This window comes from Rhinopithecus roxellana, chromosome 14 (genome assembly GCF_007565055.1).
Source record: "Rhinopithecus roxellana isolate Shanxi Qingling chromosome 14, ASM756505v1, whole genome shotgun sequence".
Lineage (NCBI taxonomy): Eukaryota > Metazoa > Chordata > Mammalia > Primates > Cercopithecidae > Rhinopithecus > Rhinopithecus roxellana.
Window position 1 is genome coordinate 5,209,744 of NC_044562.1, and position 26,657 is coordinate 5,236,400.

At 33.6% G+C, this 26,657-nt stretch overlaps 1 protein-coding gene across 1 annotated transcript in view; it reads left to right on the forward strand.

Moving 5' to 3' along the window:
* LRP1B (LDL receptor related protein 1B) overlaps positions 1–26,657 on the forward strand; it is a 2,016,348-nt gene that overhangs the window by 1,173,692 nt on the left and 815,999 nt on the right. Inside the window, exons 13-16 of the mRNA XM_030916410.1 lie at positions 1,114–1,333; positions 3,218–3,407; positions 11,750–11,872; positions 23,251–23,391. Of these exons, the coding sequence (XP_030772270.1) occupies positions 1,114–1,333; positions 3,218–3,407; positions 11,750–11,872; positions 23,251–23,391 (674 nt within the window). The remainder of the gene's footprint in view (positions 1–1,113; positions 1,334–3,217; positions 3,408–11,749; positions 11,873–23,250; positions 23,392–26,657) is intronic.

The window sequence follows — 26,657 nt, forward strand, 5'->3', positions numbered from 1 at the left end:
AATTGGAAACCGTTAAGAGAATGTAAAAAGAGCTTAATTGGTTTGAAATAATGGGTAGTGTGTTCATCCTCAGTTTTCCCAAGACAGCCAGTTTAGATCACAGTAGGATTTTTTGTCATGGTGACAGACTTTTTCCAAATGCACTTAGAAATTCTTAGGGTCTACAAAATGGGGGAGGCAGGAGATCTAATAAGGGTATTTCAAGGGTCAGCAGCTTAGAAAAGATTTGAGACTTTATAAAGTTGTATATGAGATGACTGGATTAAACCTACACTTTAATTAATAAACTCAAGAACTTTCACATGACCCTAAAACAACCCATGTGGTGGGTTTTAACCTCATTCATGAGGGAATTGGAACATGAGTTCAAGACCCCCTCTCCTGCTGTTAGAGTTTATACAAAAGATTTGTTTTTAAAGGCAGATGCTTTTGTTTGAGATAGAAATTAAAGCTCAAAATCTCAAGGTCAGTCAACTTGCTATTACTAAACTTATGTGCGGATAAATCATCTTCTGTAGATTTTGGGGTAATAATAAGCAGCAATAAAACATAGATTATTTGCATCAGGAAGACAAATCAGACCTAGCCAAACAAACTCAGTATGACTATGCCCTTTAGAACAAAGGCAGTTCAATTGCCTGTCTTAAAAAATAATAATTCATCTGAGATTAACTAAAGTCTGGAGTAAATCTTTAACTGTGCCATGGGTTCTCATGTCAGTCAATCTGCTTTTTAATCGTGTAATTGATGATATACTTTTTGAGGTGGACAACACTTAAAATAGTAATGACCCAGAAAATCATTTCCTATACTTGGTATCACCACTTCCCAAAAATAGCTATTTGGCATTTACTGTCAGGTTCATTAATGCGTGAAGCCAGTAAGTGTGATAGTGGTGGCAGTTGGCTTTTCTGTAATATGTGTAAACGCACAGTTCTACCAAACAAGTCTTTGCTTTCCTTAAAACTTCACAATTGCCCACTCTTTGACAGATAAGCACTTAGATAGGAGGACAAATCAGAATGAAACTAGAATTTATGGAACTGCCAAATCTGAGGAAGTGTCTATACTGTGGTTGGTTGTAATAACACGTATGCATTTTTAATGTCTTAGTTGGATGTATTGGACAGACTGGGAGGAAGATGAAATAGATGACAGCGTGGGAAGGATTGAGAAGGCCTGGATGGATGGATTCAATCGGCAGATTTTTGTGACTTCAAAGATGCTGTGGCCAAATGGTTTAACTCTGGACTTTCACACCAACACATTATACTGGTGTGATGCCTATTACGATCATATTGAAAAAGTGTTTTTGAATGGAACTCACAGGAAGGTAAAAGACAAATGCTGCTGTTTTTAACCCACAGGCTTCTTTTTTTCACAGAGCCTTGTTGTGTTGTGTTAAAAATACTTTCAAGTTTATTTTTACTCTTCTGAGGTGGCTGCCAATGGTCTCCATGGGGTGGCTGAAGGAGGCTGAGCATTAAGGAGTGCAGCTGGCACTTGCCTCTGGGAGATCAGGCCCAGCTCACTGTGGTGTGCCAGGATTTGTGGGATTTTTAAAAGCAGCTCTCAGGATATCAGAGCTGTTTTAAAATGCAGTTTTTCTGCATTATTGATGAGTTTTCTATAACCGAGCAACCCCACTCTATTAAAATATGTTCAATATCTTCAGCTGAAGTTTAACATTATGTACGATGAGGAAGTGATTACACTGTATTTAGTTGAGTAAGTAACTTGGTGACATTGAAAATTAAACATATAGTAGGAATGAGCCAAACTTCAAGCTTATTGGTATGAATAGGTATCAGTTTCCTCTTGCTTTTTTTGCTAGAGTAACTGCAAAATGATTTTGAAATTCTTAGGTAAAATTGAGGACGATACAGTTGGCTGTGAGATAGAGGCATAGTTGACAAAACAGAACCTCTATATTTCATGTTTTGGTTACCTAGTTACACATAACACCAATAACTGACTTTATGAGTTTAATAATAGAAAAAGGGAATGTTAGAAATGACCAAAACGCTTCCTTTAAGTTATATTTCTTTTCTTTTTGGAAAGAAAAACTGCATATTTGGCTAAGCCTACTCATTATGGATTCTGTTTTAGAAAGAAATACTAATCAATCAATGTTGATTGACTCTAACTATACTGTAAATACTTTCTTCAAATAAGTACAATTGGTTGGCATTTAACCTAATGTCACATACTTAACAGGTGCTAGATAAATCTTTATGCTTCCTTAGAAGATGTTGGTATGTAAACAATAAACATAATACTTTCATGGCTAGCATATTTTAGCTTACGTAAAGGTGAAAAAAATTAAGAAACCATGTCAATTATTCAATATATGATAATTTGGTAAGAATAATTCAGTTAAAAGGAGCAAAATTTAAATTTATGACCCTAAATTATTTAGATAATTTTCTTAATTCTCTAATATTAAGTGAATACAAAATCTTTTTCATCTTGTATTCAATATATTTTTATTTGTGGTGAAAGGTGAAAAAGTATTATTATTGAGGTATAATTTATTCCCCTTCTACAATCCTTCATGTGAAACTGGACTTAAAGTTTTATCACATGATTCCTCCATTTAAGGAACAACAAAACAATATAACTAGAATGTAAGTGGAATACATTAACATAATCAGAATTTAATTTGCAAGTGAGTTTTTATCTATTTACTAAGAATAAATGTGTCTGTGTTTAAAATTAAAATCTTTACCATCTTTTCTGTCAGATCCAAGATTTCTTAAATTTGCATTGGCCCAATTAAAGTAAGAGGATTATTTTTACTCCCAATGCTGTTTGAACATCTTCTATCTGTTGGTTACTGGATGAGCAATGTTGAAATAAACATGATTATTCAGATTGCTTTCTATCCCAGGATACAATACTGAAATATCATAAGCAAAAGAAACAGGAATGAGAGTAGCGAAAAGTAATTTTAATATTTGCATTCTTAACCATATTTTCCGTGCCATATATGAAAGAATTTACATGGATAAAATATAGATGATTTCCTTCAAATAGCATGCCCTAAAACAAAAAATATGCTCACATTGTGAAATCAATTTTTCAAATCTATCAGAGAAAATGAGTTAAGATATTAGATTGTTATCTGTTATACTTATTGAGTGTCGCTTTCTCTAAATATCTGGTTATGTTTCTAAAGTCGAGTTCTGATTTTTCACAATGTGTTTATATTTTACAGATTGTTTACAGTGGGAGAGAACTGAACCACCCTTTTGGACTGTCGCATCATGGAAATTATGTGTTCTGGACAGATTATATGAATGGTTCCATTTTTCAACTCGATTTGATAACGAGTGAGGTGACATTGCTGAGGCATGAAAGACCACCCCTATTTGGACTTCAGATTTATGATCCACGAAAGCAACAAGGTATTAAAAAACAAATAAAAATGCTTCTGAGATTCACATATAATAATACTTCAAAGTAGTTGTAAAAGGTTTATCTTGACAGCATTGCTACAGTTTTATGAAAAAAAGATGTGAAATTTGCTCCAAAGTCAATCAAATCAGACTTTGTTATCATAGAAATTTATTTTTTGTTGTTCTAAATAGCCTGAGTGATTATCCCTGGGAATTCTCTATAAGTGAGGTTTAAGGTTTTCTCCAAGTGTTTCCTTTTCTTCAGGTGATTTTCACTGAAGAAAGCTGTGTTAGTTATTTAAAGTAAAACAATTATCTTAATGTTTTCAAAGAGTAAGAATGGTTAAACGTGAGAACTTCCTTAGTTTGAAAAGAAAACTATTGAAAATTGAAGATGCATTATACAAGAAAAATGTTATTTTAAAATTTTACCTGAATAGTTTCAATGCATATTTAAGGAACACGTAATTATTTTAGATGACACAAAAGTAAAACCATCTATCACAGTATTTGTGTCTTCTTAAAATCAGGTAATATGTTTTATTTGTGTGAGTTATTAGTACTTATTAGGACATCTACACATAGCATTACTCAGAATTTAGATATGGAACAAAGAAAACAGTTTAGTACATTATGTGGTAGGTTTTTTATGAGTCTAAATAATCATTTTTCCTTTTTTAATAGAGATATCCTTGTAAAAATTTAATGAGCATGCAGTTCAATACATTTAAGATGAATAAATTATATTATGAATTTCCTAACACGTATGCTATCAATAGGAAATTATCTAGCAACAGCGTGTTTTAAGATACTTCAGCTAAAACACTGATCCTACACCAATAAAGCTTCAGTTTTTCCCATTGTATTAACATTGCTTCAATAGAATACAAATGCAATTGTATAAAATAATGGAAATGTATAAATGAGAAATATCAATAGCTGATAAAAGATAAAATTATCTTTTAAAAGAATAAAACTGAAATTATGTGGATGGCACAAGCCATAGCTATGGATAAGAAATGAGGAATGGAAATAATTGCCTGGATAGATTAAAAAGTAATATTTTGCTATATTCATATAAACCCTGCACTACCACCACACTACCACAGCTTGCCTACACTGAACAAGAGCCCAGGATATGAATAGAAACAATCCTGTTCATATTGTGAAGGATCTGCTTTTCAGGATTATACTTCTCTCTCCCTTCACAGTCCAATCAATATATGATCACATTTTCTATTTCCCTTCTCTTTAGAATTGTTCCTCTTGAATGTCATTGCTGAATTTCCCTCACCAAAGTCCATAACATTTTTACCATCTTCAGATTCTTAAAGCTTCCAGTTGCTTTAGTGAGTTGTTTAACTAAATGCAACACATGTAGTGAAAAATGCCCTGGGCTTAGATCTGGGTCCTAACATCTTCTCCTTTCAAAACTTTGGACTCATCATGAAAGATTTAACAAAAATAAGAAATACCTTCTTCATAACATTTCCATGATGGTTAAATAGCTACTTGTTATTGAAAAGCAAAACTTCCGTAGCACTGTGCCTGACAAACAAATTGTGATACGTAACTTGCCCCTACAATTTCTCTAATAAAAGGCATTTGTTTTTAAAGTTACATTTTAAATAAATATTCAATGGAATAGTGCAGCATAATAATATACAATGAAGTACATAACTCTGATAGATAATATTTTTGGTGTTCTGAAAAGTGTCATTGATGTAGAATAGTACAATGTTGTTCCTTAGACGGAAAATGGTCTTTTAAAAGTGTTTTTCCTCATTTTAATTGACAGAACATTAAAATAAAAACTGAGCTCTAATTACTACATTCTTTTTCAATTTTTATTGTAGAAACCGTAATGTTTTGTCTTACTGAGTGAATGTACTGAGAATAATTGATTGATAATTTTTATTAACTTAGTTGAATTAATCCATTGATTTTAGTTTTCTACCACTTCTTCATATAGCTAAGGATTACCTAGTACTTAACTATATGTTTGATCAAGCATTACAATATGGAAAGGATTCCTGGTTAATACCATTTTTTCTCTCTCAAGGGACATTGATATTAGATAATCTACTTGAGTTCTAAATTTTTAGTGTCTTTTACTACATTGATCAAAGTAGCTGAATTATAAAGCAAAATACATTCAGATGTCCAGATATGGGCAGTTTGTCTTATTATAATTTTCTCCCAATGGTGTTATTCTTTACATCTTTTGAACATCAGATATTAATAAATATTTGAAAATAGATGATCTATGTCCCATAAATGTTGGTTTCATATTGTCTTGTTAGACTGTTTTTCTTTTTTCCCCTATGGATAAAATTTAACAATTGAATAGAAAACCAAATCTCTAAGTAGTACATATCTCCTTTTCTTAATGGAATAAAAGAAACTAATCTTATATAACCTTAGAGTCTCTCTCTCTCTCTCTCTCTCTCTCTCTGAGAGAATACAAACTATATGACTTTATTTATATATATTATATATAAACTATTTATATATAGTTTTTGTACGTATGAATAGATAGTATTAATACATACATACACCGCCTGACAAGAACACCATGAAAAATATTTGGGAATACTAATAATGAGATATCTAAATATTTTAGACTCATTGTCAGAACATTAGTCAACTAATCAGATCCCCACTTACTCCTCATATTAGAAGAGACTTGTCAACAGCCAGGCACAGTGGCTAACACCTGTAATCCCAGCACTTTGGCAGGCTGAGGTGGGTGGATTACCTGAGCTCAGGAGTTTGAGACCAGCCTGAACAGCATGGTGAAACCCCATCACTACTAAAAATACAAAAAGTAGCCAGGGGCAGTGGTGGGAGCCTGTAATCCTAGCTACTCGGGAAGCTGTGGCAGGAGAATGGCTTGAATTTGGAAGGCGGAGGTTGCATTGAGCCGAAAATGTGCCACCGCACTGCAGCCTGGGTGACAGAGCAAAACTCTGTCTAGAACAAAAAAGACTTGTCAAGTTACTTGGAATATACCAGCGAATTTCAGGAAGGTAGATATAAATACATAACATACTAAACAGAAAGGTACCTCTAGGAAAGAATTCTTAAGTAATTCTTAGGGATTTAGTGTCAGGATGTTTTTCTCAGATACTACTGTCATTTCTTGTAAAATTTCTAAGCTTTCCTTTTTCATTAACATTAGATATCTGGAACAAGTTTTTAAAGCTTTCTTCTGTTATTCCTCGTATAAAGAGCAACAATTGTGTTAAATAATAATCTTTCCTTTTCATTTTCTAGGTTCAAAAGCACACTTTGATTTTTTTGTACATTTTGGGGAATGAGATAATCGAAACTAAGTAATATTTTAATAAGGGTTGATTAAATGTATCCTATTATTTTATGACAAATAGAATACATTTATTAACTAAGAAATAGCTGTAACTATTAAAACTACTGGGAAGTGGATTAAGCATTGTTATTTAATTGTCACAACATATATTTAAAATAGATACTATTGATTTATTTTTTATATATGAGAAACCCAAGGATCAGACAGACGTAGCCACTGGCCCTCAAGAAACACAGTGAGCCAGGGATAAAACTGAGTTTCAAATTCAGATCCATTTGACCAGAAAGTATTTTTCTGTGTTTAATTTGTGTGGCCAATTTAATTTCCAAAATTATATATCTTCTATACTTTTAGATAGAAGAAAAGGAATGTGAATCTTCTTTGGTCATTATAATTTTATCGCTGATGAGTTTTGTATTCAAATGTATATTTTTAATATAAAGCTCCCCTTGACTGCTTTTATAGAATCCAGGATTTAGAGATTTTAGGTTATACAGGACTAATATAAGAGACATAGCAGTTTTTATTTAATGTATGACATATTTATTAATCACATTATTTTATAGGTTTAATAAAAAGCTTTCGATTTGGTGATGGGACCATCATCACAAAATTTTTCTTTCTTTTTAAATCTCCCATTTTTGAGATAATCACAAAAAAAAAAACCCAAAATTAAGGAATTTCTTAATATAGTTATACACATACACTTATGTAAGTGGCTTCAAAGCAAGTCAAATATAAACACAGTCTTCAATAAGCATCTGATTCTGAAAGAGAGAAACAGTAAGAAACATTTAATCCTTGCCTAAGATTGATTGACATCATTCAAAATCAATTCTTCTGAAATTATACTAGATTAAATGCATAATTCATCTGGCCTTGGGATCTCACTCTCTTAGCCTTTATCTAACTTTTGGAATACATGAGATATCTACTGCCCCTTCTAAACTACAAGCTTGAATATCCCTACATTAGTTAGGAAAAAAAAAGAATCCCCATAGTTTTACATATTTTATATTAACTTCGGAGATTTCTCACTTTGCCTGTGATAAGACATTGAGAAGTCAAGAGTCCAGGACACAGATAGAAAACAAGTTTTCTTTATTCAATTTTCAAGAAAATTCAGATTAAAGAAAGCCTGAAACAATGGAATTCCTTTGTGCTGGTTTTTATATTCTCTCATTTGCTCAAATAAAGATACTTTATTAACAAAAGTTAAACTGCTAATATCTAAAAACATTAAGATGTTAAAATAGGCTTGTGAAATGTTTTCACATATTATTTGTGTCTTTACTACCATTCTTTGGAAGTTCTATCTATCCACAAACTTGTACCTGCGCCTGCACGCCAAATGATTGTTCTTGTCATTCAAACTACTAACTAAAAGCTGCATTCACCACTTATTTATTTAACTAATGTTTATGAAACACACTCTATGCCGTGCACTATTTTTAAGGTGGAGAATAATTTTGCTTCTGGAAGATACAAGATTGGGGGAAAAAAAGACAAAGTTTTCGATGAAGCCAGACGTCCATCTTCAACTACATATTGAAAACTATTCTTCATTTGCATTCCTTGCGTTTGTGATTTTTAAAAACTATCTGCTTCCTAAAAGTAACAGACTTTTGTTGGTTTTGGTATATTATATTTAGTATGGTTTTTTATATAATTTTATTTTAATATATATAAATAAGTTAGTGTTTGAGAACACAATTTTAGACAAAATCTTATTTCTAATTATTTATAAATAAATATAATCATGATTATCTAGAAATAAATGATAATTTAATAAGAATTATTTCCTATTTCTACATATTGGAAGAGTCATTTAGTTGCTCAGATATTCAGTTTTCTTACCTGTAAATGAGATAAAACCTTCCTTGTAATTTTATTTTAAAAATTGAATAAAATATAATATATATGTAAAGTAACTAGCTCTGGGATTGATTCTAATTTTTCATTAACAGCAGCTATTAATATGTTAATGATTTTTAATTAATATATAGGTCCGTGTTTGAAAAGTAGTCATTAAAACATGTTTTAAAGAGGATATTTTTACATAAAATATTTTTCTAGTTCTCTGAACTTCAAAAAATACTATCATATGAGCTCTGTCTGGAACATATTAATGAAATTCAAAAATATGTTGGGTCACTATTAAAATAAAAAAGATCTAAGCCCTTCAGAGGAGAGATACGGAATTATTCAAATTAATTTAGATTTTGGATTTCTATTATGATAGAACAAATAACCAATTCCCCTCTCTTAATATGTAGTATTAACAGAAAATAAATATATTTCAAAGTTTGAATAATGCTAATTTATTTTTAAGTACTTAAATTTCATATTCATTTAGAATGGTGTGAGGTATACCACTGAATTAAAGAATATATTTAGCATATAATTTCAACATTTTAATATGTTGTCAGTAATTCCTTATTTCTTACTGCTTAAATTCTTTATGTATTTCTCAAAATATGTTGAATTAATTCTAATTTTCCAGAATCTGAAAGCTCCTAAAATATTAAATATACTATTTCATCCTGCACAGAATGTGTACAACATAGAATAACTATTCATCCTATGAAACATTGCATTTTTATTCCATGATCGTGGAATAAACATGACCTGATCTGGAAGCTGCTTAAAGCATTTATGTATTTCCTGTTAAAAAAACTCTGTATTAGGCTTAATTACCCTCTGAGTTAAGCAATTGATACTGTAGCATGAATTATTAGCTTTCTTGGCTTTCATATGTATTTTTTAATTTGTTATAAACACAGTGAATTAAATTTATTTTTCAAGATAATGAAATGAGAATATACTTTAGGTCATTTCTTCTGATCAGTGGGCACTCAATGATAACCTGTGGTAATGTGTTGAACATTTATTGCACGAAGGAGCATTTTAGAGTTTTTTTTCTCACATCTTATTATCCTCCACATAGCACATCCAACCTCTGAGGCTCACAGTATTACAACCTAGTCTGTCACTTTAATCACACTGCTGGTATTTGCACTTTAATCATTTTATTATTTTATTGTATGGCTCTAGGTAGTTAAAAGCTTGCTATTTTTAATGTTTCAGTAAAATCTTCTGATATAATCCAAATGTTATTTATTGGTACTTTGAACAAACTGCAACATAGAATAACATGACCCTGAGATTATATTACCTATTGTGTTGCTAGTGTTGCGTTCTCTTTAAAGTTTGACACATTTATAGGTAAGTATAGTCATATGTGGCATAGAGATGGTTTAGTCAATGATGGACTGCATGTATGGTGATGGTCTTATAAGGTAATAATAATGTATTTTTACTGTACCTTGTGTATGTTCAGATACAGAAACGCTTTTATCATTGTGTTATAATTGTTTATTCAGTACCATAACATGCTGTGTACAGGTTTGTAGCCCAGAAGCAATATTTGATATATAGGTATACAATTTTTTAGCACTGTGTTTGAAAAGAAGTCACTTAAACATGTTTTAAAGAGGACATTTTTACATAAAATATTTTTCTAGCTAACACTTTTTTTTTTTTTTTTTTTTTTTGAGATGGAATCTGGCTCTGTTACCCAGGCTGGAGTGCAGTGGTGCCATCTCGGCTCACTGCAAGCTCCACCTCCCAGGTTCACGCCATTCTCCTGCCTCGGCCTCTGGAGTAGTTGGGACTACAGGTGCCCGCCACCATGCCCAGCTAATTTTTTTGTATTTTTAGTAGAGATGGGGTTTCACCATGTTAGCCAGGATGGTCTCAATCTCCTGACCTCGTGATCTGCCCGCCTCGGCCTCCCAAAGTGCTGGGATTACAGGCGTGAGGCACCGCACCCGACCATCTAGCTAACATTTTTTTAGCACCATGTAGTCTAGGTGCGCGGCAGGCTCTACTATCGAGGTTTGTGTAAGGATGCTCTATGATGTTGGCACAATGATGTGATTACACATTTCTTAATATGAATACCCATCATTAAGTGATGCATAAGTGTAAATACACTTTCTTCCTTTCCTTTCCAACCTGTAAGACGAATTGGCAATCTAAATTGTATTTATTTGTACCAACACCTTTACAATTGTTCAAGGATACAACACTACAGCTAGATAGGAGGAAGAAGTTCCAAGGTTCTATACCACTGTGGGATGATTATAGTTAATGATGATATATAGCTTCAAATATCTGAAAGGTGGATATTGAATGTTCCCAACACAAAGAAATAAGAAATGTTTGAGATTATGGATATGCCAGTTACCCTGATCTGATTACTATAATTATGTTTACTGAAACATCACTATGACTATGAACAATTATTATTTGTTGATTTAAACATAATTACTCAATTTTATCTGAGAGTCTGCAAGGGTGCCTCACATAGGTTCATGAATAGCATCTCTGTGAATTTCCTCTCATGCCTGCTTAATTGATGTCTATCGTATACCTCATTCGTGCCTCTGCTCGTTAGATCCACCGGGAGAACACTTTCACCCTTGTGAACTGTACATTCACCTTTTACCAGCAAGGCTGCTCATTTTTGAGTCTTCACAGATGTCCTATGATTCCTGGAGTCCTCAATACACTGAATTTGTGGTGTATACTGCACAAGAGAAAAGAATACCCCACCCTTGCTCCCACACTCATTTGCTTTCTGTTTCCTGGGGCTCCAAAGCCACATTCTGAGAGCCAGTAGTCTACTTTCCAAAGAACTCAGACCTGAATACAATAGGCCTAATCTGGAAAACGATCCAAGACAAACACCATTCTGTTCTTTCTCTTTCCTCACCTAGTACCTAATTTCACTCAGACCTCTGTCTCCTCCAATTAATGAGAAACTTATCCTTATCTACCAATGCATCACATATTTTCAAACATTAATGAATTTAGTTATGATTCGGCAGAAATCCTGACTATATTACTAAATATATAACATACATAGCACATATATGTGTATGTAATTACATCTATGTTCACCTCCTGGAAAGAAAGTGAATCAGAGTTCTCTGACACATTTGCTTTCCTCCTCTTGCAGGTGACAATATGTGCCGAGTAAATAATGGGGGCTGTAGTACGCTTTGCTTGGCTATCCCAGGAGGCCGGGTGTGTGCTTGTGCTGATAATCAACTTTTGGATGAAAATGGGACAACTTGCACATGTAAGTTCTTTGCATGTTACCCTTATTGTTTATTGGGTTCTTTCTGGAGACTAGAAGCAGAAGAAACCAAAGGAATTAAAATGAGACTTGGAATGAAAAATTCAGATTATTACTTAGATATAATTCTTTTTAGACTATAAATTATTAACTGATTAATTTTGAATATACAGAGGAATATTGACAATGATGGTATCTTGTGGAGTTCATTGCTATGTGTGGTTTAGTAAAAAAAAATGTAAATAAGTATATGCCACAGAAGTGTAAGAGAACTTTAAGCAGTTGCAACTAAAAATGCGTTGTTGTTGATTAGATAGATGGTATGTTGACACACAACATAGGTCTACAATGACTTTAAATGGCTTCCTGATTCAGTTATCTGTATTAAGTGGTGAAGAGCAAGGAGGGAGGCAAAAGGACTTACAAGGAATTTACAGACTATTCAAATAGTAAATTAACTGGATTGATTGATCTGTGTTAAAGGCAATTTTATTAACTTTTGCTGACATTTCTCAATTTACTGCATCTTACTATTCTGATATGACTTTTGAAATTTCTTCTTTCTACCCCATGTGGTGTCCCTTAAGCACAGTAACACCAGCAATACTATGTGTGTATTGAGAACTATGTAACATTTTGAGAATGATTTAATCTTGAGTTGTGTGTTAGAGTTCTCCAGAAAAACAGAACTAATAGGATGTATATAATACATAGACAGATTTATTGTAAGGAATGGTCTTGTTTAATTATAAAAACCGATGAGTCTTAAGATCTGCAGGTGGCAAGCTGGAAATCCACAAGAGTCCATGGTGTGCATCTAGTCCAAATGTCAGCAGGCTTCAGACCCAGGAAGTGCTGATGGTTCAGTTTATGTCCAAAGGCAGGAGGAAAGCAATGTCCCAGTTCAAACAATCAAGCAGGTGAAGTTTATTTTGCCTGTGACAGGTTTGGCCTTTTTGTTCCACTCTGGCCAACTGATTAGTGTGAGTTCATCCACATGACTGAGGGAAGTCTACTTCACTCACTTTACTAATTCAAGTGTTAATCTCATCCAAAGCACACTAACAGACAGACCCAGGATAATGTGTGACCAAACATCTGGGCACCCCGTGTCCCAGTCAAGTTGGCATATAAAATTAACCATCACAAATTGCTGAATAAACATTTCATGTATTTATTGTATCATTTATAATCATTGTCTCTTGTGAGAGAGGAAGGATAAGTGTAATAAAAAGAACTTCAGTTTATCAATAAGAGGCATCTTATCTCTTCTGATGTAGAAAAGATGTATTTTTAAAAGGATATTTAGAATTTAAGACATATAAGAAAATATATTAAAAATAAAAGAATCCACTTATAATGCCAGTATTCAGAAATAAACCTCTAAGGAATCTTAATAGAGTTTCTTATAGTGATATATCACTGGGATTTATTTTTACTACTAATGATAATAATTGTAGGTGAGATTGAGTGAATGATTACACTGGTATGGATGTGGCATTTTATAAAACAATTTATGATTTTTGTTAGTCTTTACAAAAATTATGTAAGGAAGATACTATTACTATCTGCATTAGTCCATTTTTATACTGCTGATAAAGACATACCCAAGACTGGGCAATTTACAAAAGAAACAGGTTTAATGGACTTACATAGCTCAGGAGACCTAACAATCATGATGGAAGGCAAGGAGGAGCAAGTCATATCTTACATGGATGGTGGCAGGCAAGAGAAGAGAGCTTGTGCAGGGAAATCCTGTTTTTAAAATCATCAGATCTCATGAGTCTTATTCACTATCATGAGAATGGCATGAGAAAGACCTGCCCCCATAATTCAATCACTTCCCACTGGATTCCTCCCATAACATGTGGAAACTGTGGGAGTTACAATTCAAAATGAGATTTGGATGGAGACACAGCAAAACCGTATCACCACCTCATTTTATAATGCACAATTTAGACTTATAAGCTAATTATTTTGCAAGTTCACATAATTAGCAAGTAGAACATTTGGAATTTAGATCCCAAATTCTGTCATTTTTACTTAAAATAAGCATAAGCATCTTATCATGTAACCAAATATCTTTGTAAACATAATTTTTAATGACTGCCTTTCAAACCATTTATTTTCTTTTTAGTTGACATTTGGTATTGTTTATGATTCATTGTTATAGGTAATTGTCTGTTTCTGTTACCATTTATGGCTTTTTATGTATTTTACCATATGGTTTATGTCTTTTAGACATAGCAATTGGACACTGTTACATCTTCTTTGGGCATTTGGAATAATACCCTCAGTTTTAAATTATTTTATTATTATTTTGAGTTCCAACTACTGGACATGAGAACTTTGGTTTCTTTTCTACTGCTTTTCTCGTCTTCACTTTCACTTATAAAGTTAGCATATCTGACCAAGAATATGATTTTGAATTACCAAAAAATAAGTCCTTTTTTATAAAAATATTTTTGACATTTATATTTAGTTTGTTAATCAATTTTACAATATTTTTAGGCCTAGATCAGCGTTTCACTACTTGTATTGCTTAGTACTTAAACTTTTAGCACTGCATTGTTCATTTATTCATTTCACTGATGTGTAGGATAGATGGAATATATCTTGAAATAACTTCTTCAAGAAGACTATGTAGAATACAGTGGACCGTCTGTACTGAACATTTACACTTTCCTTCTTGTAATTATTTCCTAAACAATATAATTTGGAACCTATTTACATAGTATTTACCTTGCATTATAAGTAATCTAAAAATGATTTAAAATATATGAAGGGATATGTGTAGGTTATATGTAAACACTACGCTATTTTTTATAAAGGATGTGAGTATCCATGGATTTTGGCATTTACAGGGGATCCTGGAATCAATCCCCCATGGATCTTGAGGGATGACTGTATATATTGTTGAGTTCCAAATATGCCTCCTTTGCCTTTTTATGTAAACAGCATTTCTTCTGAATATTAATTCTTGGCTGAACAAAATCTCCCTTTAAAATTCTACAAGTTTGTACCTATTGTATTCTGTAATTACATACTTCAGAATACAAGTATGAATTTTACCTTTCTAGTAAGGCTTTTTTTTCTTCTTTAGTAATGGAACTTTGTGAATTGCCTGTAAGTTGATTTCTGTGGAAGATAGTTCTCAGAGGTAAACTTTCTCTGAGTTACCAGGTGATTGTTTCCGTTTCTTTATTCTGCGGTATTATTTTTTAATTCTTATTTTATTGTTTATCATCAGAAAAGAAAGAAACCTATCAAGATCCACAGTTTGCCAGCAGGCAGGGATTAAGCATGACTTTGAACAACTTAAAGTCTGCCAAGTTGGCTGCAAGGCTGAATCTTATCTTAGTTATTGGGAGAAAAGAAACGGTTTATGTGTACATTTGCTAGTTTAATTTTTCAGTTTCTACCAAGGAGTCTTTTAAAATTGTTTTCCTGGCATAGAATGAAATTTTCTGCTAGCCCAATTGAATGACTCTGATATTTTGAAAAGATGAAATGTGCATGCATGCACACACACACACACACACACACACACACGCACACACGGAGTAGCTTTCAGGACTTCTTTGAGGTCTCATCATGCCTTTGCTCCACCCATTAACTTCCTCTTAAAGATGGGAGGTAGCACAAAAAGTGCTCTTATTTTGGTAGGTACAGACCTTATAGTCTGTGCTGCAGGAGCAAAGGATCTCTCTGTCTACCTAAAGATGGACAGGCTTGTTCAATTTCCAGTGGCATAACTTAGAAGGACTCATGAATGAATTTTTAAATCTAGTTCTATTGGCCTTGTAAAAAGTGAAAATTCCCTTATGATAATGTCAGTAAAATGATCAAGAGGCCAAACTCGCAGAGATCTGGTAAGCTTTTATTTTTGTTCTTTATCATTGTAGTAAGTTACAGGGGGAGGGGACTTGCATTCATCAGGTATTAATATTTGCATAGTATTTTGAGGTTAAAATTTTCTACTTAGGTTTTTAATTTCAATTATGTGGATCGTAATTAGTGGATCATTGGCCTTCAAATTGTATTTCCTATTTAGTTTCATTCTTATGCTCCATTAAAAATGTATGGGTTACTTTTAAGTGAACACATCTATATTGATATAGATATAGGAAAGATATCGATAGATTGATGAATAAATGAAAAAACAGCATTGTAGACTACAGGGAAAAGACAAAATGAGAGGAAAAATACTATCAGTATAAAAGTGAGCTGGGACAAGCAGAAGTAAAAACAAAAAGAATTGTCACTAAAAAAAATCTAGGAAGTAAAATCCTGCAAAGATTTTATCCTGACTTAAATGAATTGTTATGATTTATATAAATTTCCTATTTCCATGTACATTCTGTGGCTGTAAAGAAAATGAAAGATGAGTTACAAATCAGTTCTCTGTGAGTTTAAAGCTTGCTCCTTTGGCCCACAGTGCAAGTGGAATGTAGGAACCAAGGCTCATTGGGGTATACACTGACCCTTAATCTAGTCTCTAGTCCTTGAGGAGGGAAGCCTGTGGCACCTCCACCTGTACTTGTAATAGACACATCTAAAGCCCTCCTATGCTATATTTTGGGTATCACCAAGTCAATGGCAAATGCTTCTCCTCACATCCACTTAAGACCCTGAGACTGAAAAATTGTCTTAATTGCTCACTTTTATACTTCACTGACTATTTCACCTCATAGTTATATCTGGTCTTTTGATCAAGCTTGTCCTTTATGTTTATTTTAACAAAGTTCACCTGTGTTTAAATATCATAGTGGAAGAGGACACATAGAGATATTTGCTTGGGTACTGTACTCTATTAGAAATGGCCCTGTCTGGCTAAGTGTGGTGGCTCACACCTGTAATCCCAACATTTTGAGAGTGGGAAGTATGCTTGAATCCAGGCATTCAAGACCAGCTTGGGGAACATAGTAAGACCTTGTCTCTTGAAAAAAGAGAAAAAAATTAGCCAGGCATGGTGGTGCATGCTTGTAGACCCAACTACTCAGGAGGATGAGGCAGGGGCTCTCTTGAGCCTAGGAAGTTGAGGCTGCAGTGAGATGTGATTGTATGCGCCACTGCTTTCCAGCCTAGGTGGCAGAGTAAGACCCATCTCGAAAATTAATAAGTAAGTAAGTAAGTAAATCTTCCTGTCACCTTCTCCAGATCCACGAATGAATTTCCAGTATTGCTTTTCCTCAGCAGTGATTATCAGTCCCTCCTTTTTTGTATCTCTGACCTTTCATCCTTATTCTGCCTTATGTAATTGCTTCCTTGCCATAACTGCCAAACCAAAAACAACAAAACATGTTCAGTAGTTTCTTGGAAGTCACAGATACAAATATCTTAAAAGGGACTCTAGCTGAGCACATGCTTCAGTGGCACTTGAAATAATTCAGATTGATGCTTAACTATGGAAAAAAAAACAACAGACAGAGGTGAATATGTATGTCTAAGTAACCCAGGCTATCACTGCATATCTCTGTGTAAATAGAAATTAAATGACTTTGGCTTGTAAGAAAACACTATATACAATGCTGTTTACAAAGCTGATGTTAGAAAATCTGTTATCACAGTACACATGTGATTTTACACCTGGTGAAAGTTAGAGAAATTTTTTTCTGAGGCTGTTGGTCTCATTTTCTAATATCTATAATTCATAGATGAGGTAACCCCAATGCAATAAAAGGGAAAAGAGAGAAGATAATTTTGTCTATACTCATTGCACTAAACAATGTTACATCAACAAAAAATAAGTTCTTATTTGAGATTCTGTAGTTGCATTTGACTGTTAAAAATTCTGCTATATCTTCTCATATAGCCTGCAACTTGCCTACGTTCTCTTCAGATGTATTAGGAAATATTAAGGGGAATAATATAATAACTCATTTCATACAAAGAAAGAACATAAAGCATGTTTATAGAAATTATTTCAGTCCTTTTTTATTTAATTGTAAAGGTTTTTCAAAGATACGTTAGCCTTAGTTTGCATATGAAAAAATTAAACTGCAGACAACTGCAAATGGAATTCATGGTTGCTGAGTACAGTAGTTCATAGTAAATATCAGTATGCCACTAACCTCTCATTAGTGTTGATTCTTCTGGATGTCTGATTTAGTTCAGGCTAGATTATAGTCATGTGAACTAGAATTATCTGGATTAACTGTGTAATCTGAGTCAAACAAGCAAAATAAAGTTGCAGCCATTGTGACATGATCTTCCTGGTTTCAGTCATCCTTGTTAAACTGACGTCAAATGAACAAAAACCCACTGGCAAATGTTCAAGCTGGACTAAACACCAATGACTCTTTCTCAATGAACTTGTAACATAAGGCTATGCCGGAAAAAACATGTACCCAACAGAAAAATGTTGACATGCTACATGATTGATTAAGGATGAATTCTAATGCCATGCTTGGAAGGAATCAGGAAGGAGAGTAGGATGGACTCTTTGTCTTTTGAATCTTGTCTGTCACGGTCAAATCCTCTCACAACTAGAAATGATGTTGGGTGTAGCATAGTAACTTGGAACTTACTACCCCTGAGAAGGTGTGTAAAGCTAGGTGATCAATTACCAAGCAAACTTTGTATTTCTCTTGACATGTTTGTGAGAAAAAAATCACAACACAGAATATTAATAAACAAGGACATGAACAATCTCAAAAAGTAAGTTAGATTCCAAAGACGGTGAGTCACTATTAGCAACAACAACATCAAAAATCTCCAGCAAGATTATTTTGTCTAAAGTAAAGAAAAAGTAATTATTTTAATTCTTCTTTAGTGGCCTAAAAATAAGACAGAATTTTTCATTGTGCCTTTCTCCCAGAAGAGCAACTTGAACATTGCAGAAACATTGGTTATCCAAGGGACAGCATTACACGATTATGTGTCAGTGGTACTCTGTGACCTTTATCCCTGTCTGGAGCTCCAGATATATTCCTCTGTCAAGAAACAGAGCTTCACTATGGTGAACCATTTATCTGCTTGGCTGTGACAAGTCTTATGTTCTAGGATATATGCAGTCTAATGTGTAGTAAAAAGTTTAAGGCAGTAAAAAGTTTAGAAGCCCATCCAGATGAATATTTATGGCCCTCTGTGCATGGGAACCACAGAAGATTATGTACCACTTAGGTTGGCTGCTCAGAAGACCACTCTATCTAATGAAAGGTCATGCTGCTATGATCTAAAGGAGAAAAATCTAAACCTATAACAGCATTTTTCACACAGTCTTCGGGTATAGGCGAGCTTATATAAAGAGATACAGCAAACCACAACTTCAAGTTTTCTTTTTGCTGCTTTTCTATCTCCCTGCTCAAATAAAGAGGCAATAAGAGATTCTGAACTCCCAAAATGAAGAAATAAACAAAAATATTTTGCAATATTAGATAAGTAGAAACAATAGAAAGACATTTTATTTTATTTTTTGTCCCAGGACAAATATTATTATGACTGAGTTATAATTCTGATGCAGTTGACAGCAAGGCATCAATTGAGGGAAAAATTAATTTAGAATAGATCACCACACTGTGTTTGAAAACAGAAAAAGCAAAGTCAGAAGCATCAGCTCTTGTTCATGCACACCACAGGTTATTAAACTAAGGTCAGGAATATGCCTTGAGTCCAGAAGCTGAGCTGAGTTTCCAATCTCAGATAATCCAAACTAAAATAAATAAATAAATACATAAATAAATAAATAAATAAATAAATAAATAAATGTTTTTTAACAGCATTTCCTGCTTCCAATCATTATGTCCTGGACGTTAACTCCAGCCAGTTTTTGCCAAAGACAAATAATTCTGGAATGAATATTTTCTTTTTTAGTGCCTTGGAGACTCATGCATAAGCCTTCTGATTTCATTATTCTCACAGCAGGTACCACAAGATGTGTAAAAACTAATAGTTCCATGACAAGTATACCTTGATTCATGTAGTTTTACTTTTGATCCTGTTTAAATTATAGGATTATTTATTACTTTGTCAATTTCTTTTTGGTGAGATCATACTGTAGAATTTTTGCTAGAAATGGTTCTGGCAGTAGAATTACAGGTTTTGTATCAGTTTTCAAATGCATAGTTGAAAGCACAAGTCTGAAGTAAAGTGTTCAATTCCAGCACTTGTTAATATACTAAAAGCAATTTTTGGCTGTGCTCAAACACCCAAGTGCTATATAGATTCAGTCACATTATGCATTGGAACAAAATAATGTATATGGATTTTTATATATTCACCCTTTTGAGTGTAGGTAGAACTTTGTCTCTCTTCTTTCTGTCTACATATCCCTTTGTCTTTGTGTTTTATCTTTTTGTCTTTTGCAACTTTATCCATGTCCTTGGGTGATAAAATAAGAGAATTAACTGCTTAGCCAGTTGAAGGGCTGTGGTTTTCCTGAAGGATTTATACAGCCCCCACAAGTAGAATCTCTCACTACAATAATGCCAATGTCTGTTAATTCCAGTAATCAGCCAACAAACAATTTTGAGCATAAACTCTACACCCTGTTCTGTTCTAGATATTGTTCCTTTCTGTATGTGAAATTATTCTTTCTACATTCAAGAAGCTCCTCAAGTGAAGACATCATAATTTATTAAAATTAATTATAAAACAAATGCTTTGTAGAGACTTTTGCAAGGTAGACAAAGAATACCAGTCTTATGTAAGTTGGTAGATGTCCTTGCTGTCAGCTGGGGTTCAATGATAAATGACATTGCCATCTAGTGCCACCTTGTTTAATGCCAGGGAAAAGACCATGCATTTTGAACTTCTAAGCTGCTATGTTATCTAGATTACCACATAGCACATTAAATATTTTCTTTATAATCGATGTTGCTAGCTAGACTGTTATCATGAACCTAAACAAACCCAACAGTCTGCATTGATAATGTGGTTTCTTTGTGATATAACTACTGATTACATCTGGAAGGCTTGGGCGGGGCTAGAATTATTATAATTAATGATGCTTTATGCCTTGGGAGAATTTGGAAATCAGAGCTAAGAATTAAAAAAAAAAAAATGTATATTATGTCAAGAACAATGAAGAATCTGAGATTTTACCCTAATTGCAAGCTAGCATGTTAGCCTGAGATTCATGGATTCTGGTAGAAGACACATGATTCCTGGATTAGACACAAAGAATTTTATCCCTCATGCCACAGGAGACCACGTAACATTAAAGTTTGCATTGATTCTCCTTGACACACCTCCCTGTATCCTTTCACAGTCCATGAAACACAAATCATTTATTTTAACCATTGATTGCCACATATTCTCTTCTCTTTCTAGACTATTTAATTCACTTAGATACAGAAGAATAGCAAGACTCAGTTTTTGAATAAATCTCACTTAACCAAATTCTTAACATTTGTTTAGAGAACCTGGAACATATGGAGAAAAACACTTCATAGATTCCCAAACATAAAGAGATAGTTTTGGTTAACATAATACTTCTAGAACCCTTAAGTAGGCTTGAGTTTTTCTCCTACTTGCAGACCAGGAAGGTGATTATAGCCATCAAAGCTGTGTGCTATTGCATTGTCTTTTTATTTTAATTCTCAGTGTACTTATTTATAAAGTGGAGGTAGTAAAATTCTTTGTCATATATGCCTTATAGGTCATAATGATCAATTAAGACTATGAATAAAAGCTCTTTGAAAAGCGAAACTGCACACTCAGCATAAATATAAAGTGGCATTGTATTATTGTTGTTAATGTTGTTGTTACTTTGGTCAGCATTGTTGTTGTTTAAAATAAATTTTCCAAGTTCTTAGTTGTTAAAAGTCAAATAAAATACATCTTACAAAGATACATCTCTCTACTTAAACTGTTTTATTTGGGAAGTAATAATTGCAGTTTGGGGCACACCCACAGACTAGATGATCTTCTATATGGCCGAAAAACAAAGAGAAGGTTGGAAGTTTTCTAGAAAGCAGAAATGTTGCATATTGTTTTGCAAGAAAGCTTATTGGCACTATTAAAGTTTTGGGGAGCCCACAAATTCCAGTGAGTGACAGAAGTGAGTAAAACTAGTTTTAGCGCTGCAGCAGGTTGTTTCAGTAGCTATTCAAAAAAACTGGGTTCAGCCGGGCGCAGTGGCTCACGCCTGTAATCCCAGCACTTTGGGAGGCCGAGGCGGGCAGATCACAAGGTCAGGAGATCGAGACCACGGTGAAACCCCGTCTCTACTAAAAATACAAAAAAAAAAAAAGTTAGCCAGGCGCCCTGGCGGGCGCCTGTAGTCCCAGCTACTCGGGAGGCTGAGGCAGGAGAATGGCGGGAACCCGGGAGGCGGAGCTTGCAGTGAGCCGAGATAGCGCCGCCACCGCACTCCAGCCTGGTGGACAGAGCGAGACTCCGTCTCAAAAAAAAAACAAGCAAACAAACCAAAAAAAAACTGGTTTCAGGTTAAAACAAGTAGTTCCAGCATCCAGGCTTGCAGAGAATTACATTCTTCCAGCATGATATGTGCCCTGAGTGATTTTTCCCCTTCACTTCCCCGTAATGTTTTAGTTTTATATGGCACAAATGTCCCAATTCACCTGATCAATATACCTCTAGTAGAATACTTGTTGTCAGAAAAATTTAAAATTTTCTTTTTCTCGAAGATGGCTGTCACCATAATATTTTATATTTTTCATTAAGTTAAATGAGACAATATTTTGTTATTATAGCAAAATGTATCTGTGTGTGTGTTCAATTATAGTAAACTTTATAAGTATCACATATTTTTAAATTTAAAGTATGTAAAATTTTAGGACATTATTTTTATTGTATATATTTAAGGTGTACAACATAATGTTTTAATTTACATAGTGAAATGCTTACTGTAGCTTAATTAATATGCCCGTCATCTCTCATAGTCACTCTTTAGTGTGTGTATGTGGTAAGAACACCTACAGTCTACTCTCAGCAAATTTCCAGTGCATATTTTAACACAATGTTATAACCATAGTCTTTGTATTGTACCTTGGTTTTGTAGACTTATTCATCCTACCGATCTGCCACTTTGCACTCTTTGACCTACATCTCCTCTTTTCCTCTCCATTACCACTTTATTCTCTGTGTTTTCAACTGAGAAATTGTGAAACGCACACACACACACACACACACACACACCCTTACCTACCATCACATATATATATATATAATGGAATATTACTCAGCCTTTAGAAAAAGCAAATTCTGTCAATTGCAACAACTTGGATGAACCCGGATGACATTGTGCTCAGTAAAATAAGCCAGACAGAGAAGGACAAATACCTCATGCCACTGATATGTGGAATCTAAAACAAACAAACTCGACAAGATTTAAATTTTCATGGACTGACTATAGCTAGTATTGTTCATTTATCTTGGGTTTTTTTTTTTTTTTTTTTTTTTTTTTTTAACTCTAGTTAACCCTGGAGAAGTATTACCTCGCATATGTAAAGCTGGAGAATTTCGCTGCAAAAACAGACACTGTATCCAAGCTCGGTGGAAATGTGATGGTGACGATGATTGCCTAGACGGAAGCGATGAGGACTCAGTAAACTGTTGTATGTTCTCCTTCAAGTCACCTAAAATCTGTATTTTCCCAAGTCTTTGAGTATGTGAATTATCAAGGCAGTTTGTGAAAATCTGAAAATATCTTAGATGCAAATTGAACTTAGTTTAATTTTTCATTCATCCTTTTGCATAAAGAGTAGACCATAGATTGCCTACTTTGCATAGTTTCAAAGCAGTTTTTCTCATCCTTTTCCATCCTTCGTATTATCATTTTAGTTGCTCTAAGAATTTTCTCCTTTTATGTTTCATGATATGAATACCACCACGCCACTGTCAGAGGTTGCTATAGGGAAATTCTTTGGATTTTGGAATTTAAAGATGTGGAAAATCAATTTAAACTCCCTCAAGACAGAATTACTGGTACAGAAGGTCACGATCCACTCCACTGCTCTTTGGCAACCGAGTCTTGAAGAAGATCCAAGGAAACAGACATGGGTTTGGAACGTGTTACTATATAGCTTCACTGGCTCAGGACATGGTAGAAAACACATATGGGCACTTAGAAATCAAGGTTTGATTTTCCCCTCTTTGGCTTATGTTTATTTATCATCTGCTGGGATAGGAATAGTTCCATGTTGCTAGTAGGCATAAGAAAATTTCTCACATACGTGTTAGGAAAACATTTGGGGAAATATGTTAAATAATATTTTGAGAATGTGTTTGATTAGAGTCACTAGCTAAGTGATTTTGAGAGATATAAAATATTTTATATGAAAAGAAGACACGTGTTGAACAAAGTGAACCTTGATCTTTTTACTTCACCTAAGTACATTGTTTTTAAAGCTTTTTTTGTTTCAATAAGTTAATGAAGGAAAAGGTTTAGGTCTGAACTAATGAGATCAGTTGACAGTCCTTCATTTCCCCCCCTTTTTTTTAAATTAAGAATATACAAATAAAGTTTTAAAGATCTTTTTTAAGAATGGGCAAAATTAGTCTGGGCATCCGTGTTATTCAAACATTGATGCTTTAGGACAAAAATCTCAAGAATATGAACTTTAAAAAATATTTTCAAATTGTATACTAATACATAATACATAAATTATAATAAATGCATAAAGACTGTGTTTTCTAAGATCGGGCCCTGACTTCCACATTATGTACTTCTTATTTTCAGCCCCATTAATATCTGTCTTGCAAAGTTTGAATCCCCCCAAAAAATCAAATACTAAATTGATACAATTTGTCAAGAGTTTTGGAGTGAGAGAAACATTTCGTCTGAGGGTAAAGGGTATTTTTGCCTTACTAATTTATATAAATGAGTATTATTTAGTGATTAATTGCCTCATTTCTTGACTCACAATCAGAACTGTTATTTACTTATTATTACTTTTAAGACTAATCAATCAAGTGCAGTAGTAAAAAGGGAGGAAAGAGTAGAACAAGGAGTTTGATTTGTGACTGAGTGTGAAGAGTCTATTGTGATAACACATTACCTTTGCGCCGGCCTATTTGTGGCGGTGATGAATGCTCCCTATATGCCAGCTTCCTCTGTAGTCAACTTGAAACGCCTGAGCGGAGTGCAAATACTGCATCACAATATTCATGTATTGGTTCCTTTGGTCCACGTTTTCATCAGTGTGACTTGTATTTTCTAGGAAATTAACAAGAAAACTGACCTCCTCTATGGGTAGAGGGAGCATTGCATTTGTACTGTTAATTAGAGTGTTAAAATTTCTAGTCAGTCATTTTATCTTATTGTCATCACTCTTCATTCCATCACCCAAGCCATGTTTTTTGTTTGTTTGTTTGTTTGTTTTTGTTTTTGTTTTTCCTGGAGAACTCTCTTTTACCTATAGTCCACACTCAATTGTATAAATAAATCCTATTTCTTCTACTTCCTAAATAATTAATTTTTTTATGTTTACCTCCTCTCAATTTCTATTGGCTAATAGGCTTTCACCTTAGATTAACTCAGAAAATGGCTTTCTATTATGCCTGCCACTAATCCTCCCTTAACTTTAGCCCACTTTCCACACTATTTTCAGAGAGATATTTATAGAATAATATCTATTCTTATAATTTCAGTAACTGCATAACCAAAAAACAAATTTTATAATCCATTGACTCACATATACAATACTTCCTGCTCTGTCTTGTATTTACATTTTTAGTCTTTAGTCTATCATGCATCCACTTGCCTTTTTATTTTTATCAACTTGAACTATAAATCTCCAAAACATGTCCTGTTTTTCTCCTCTGCAACATTGCACTGACTGTTTTCTGTCTAAGGAATTCAACATAGCTTACCATTACCTTCTTAGGAAAATCTTTTTTGACTATCAAAAAATCTTCTCAATACAGTCGTTTGGAGTTGAACATTCATCTCCTGTACAATTCTTTATTATAGTAGTTGCCAAACCAAATTGCAATTATTTGCTTACTTATTCGGGGCATCTCATAGATTAATATTTTCTTGAGAAGACACCTTATGTTGTAGTGTTATGTAGTCTCTGGGTCTAGCACAGGGCCTGGCACATGGATGAGTGGGTAATTAGATAAGTGAGGCAATAAGCAGTTACACAACTCTGACCACCTTCCAGCACTATGTCATTTTCCCTAAGCATTGCAGTGATGCTGAGCAACATTTTATTTCTGAGATCTCATGGTTAATATTCTAATACTACATAGGTAATTTCAGAGGATTACTTCAAATATTAAACACCCATAATCTGCAGCCTTGAATTTTGTTATTCTTTCTATTCCTTCAGTGTTTCAACTCCAAACCAAAAGGTGTCTGAATTCTCATTTATTACTTTATTGGTGAAAATTGCAAAAGTCTTTGATTAAGCCTCACTGAAGTGCATATGAATCTTGGAACTTTAAATTATTGGCTCTCTACTACATCAGATGACTTTTATTTTTCTCAGCAGTTATTCTTGCTAAAGTCCCTGAAGTGAGTAGAAAATGTAAATCATGCTCAAATACCAGAGAATATAAAGCTTTTATCCCTGTTTTTTTTCTTTTTTTTTTTTTTTTACTATACATCAATAAAAACTTTTTAAAAAGTGATAAAACCACTTATCAACAAAGCTACTTTTAAAAAAATGTTTTATAGAAACTAACTGGAAATGCACACATTCGCTATGCAACAAACATACCATGATAAAATGACAATTTTTCAAATTCTCAGTAAAACGAATATAAACATTTGTTTTTATCATACAGAAGTGTAACTACTGGGCATAAAGAAAACAACCCTAAAAACAGTGTTGAAATTGTGAAACACATATTGAAGAGCATGCCAATTCAGTTAGGA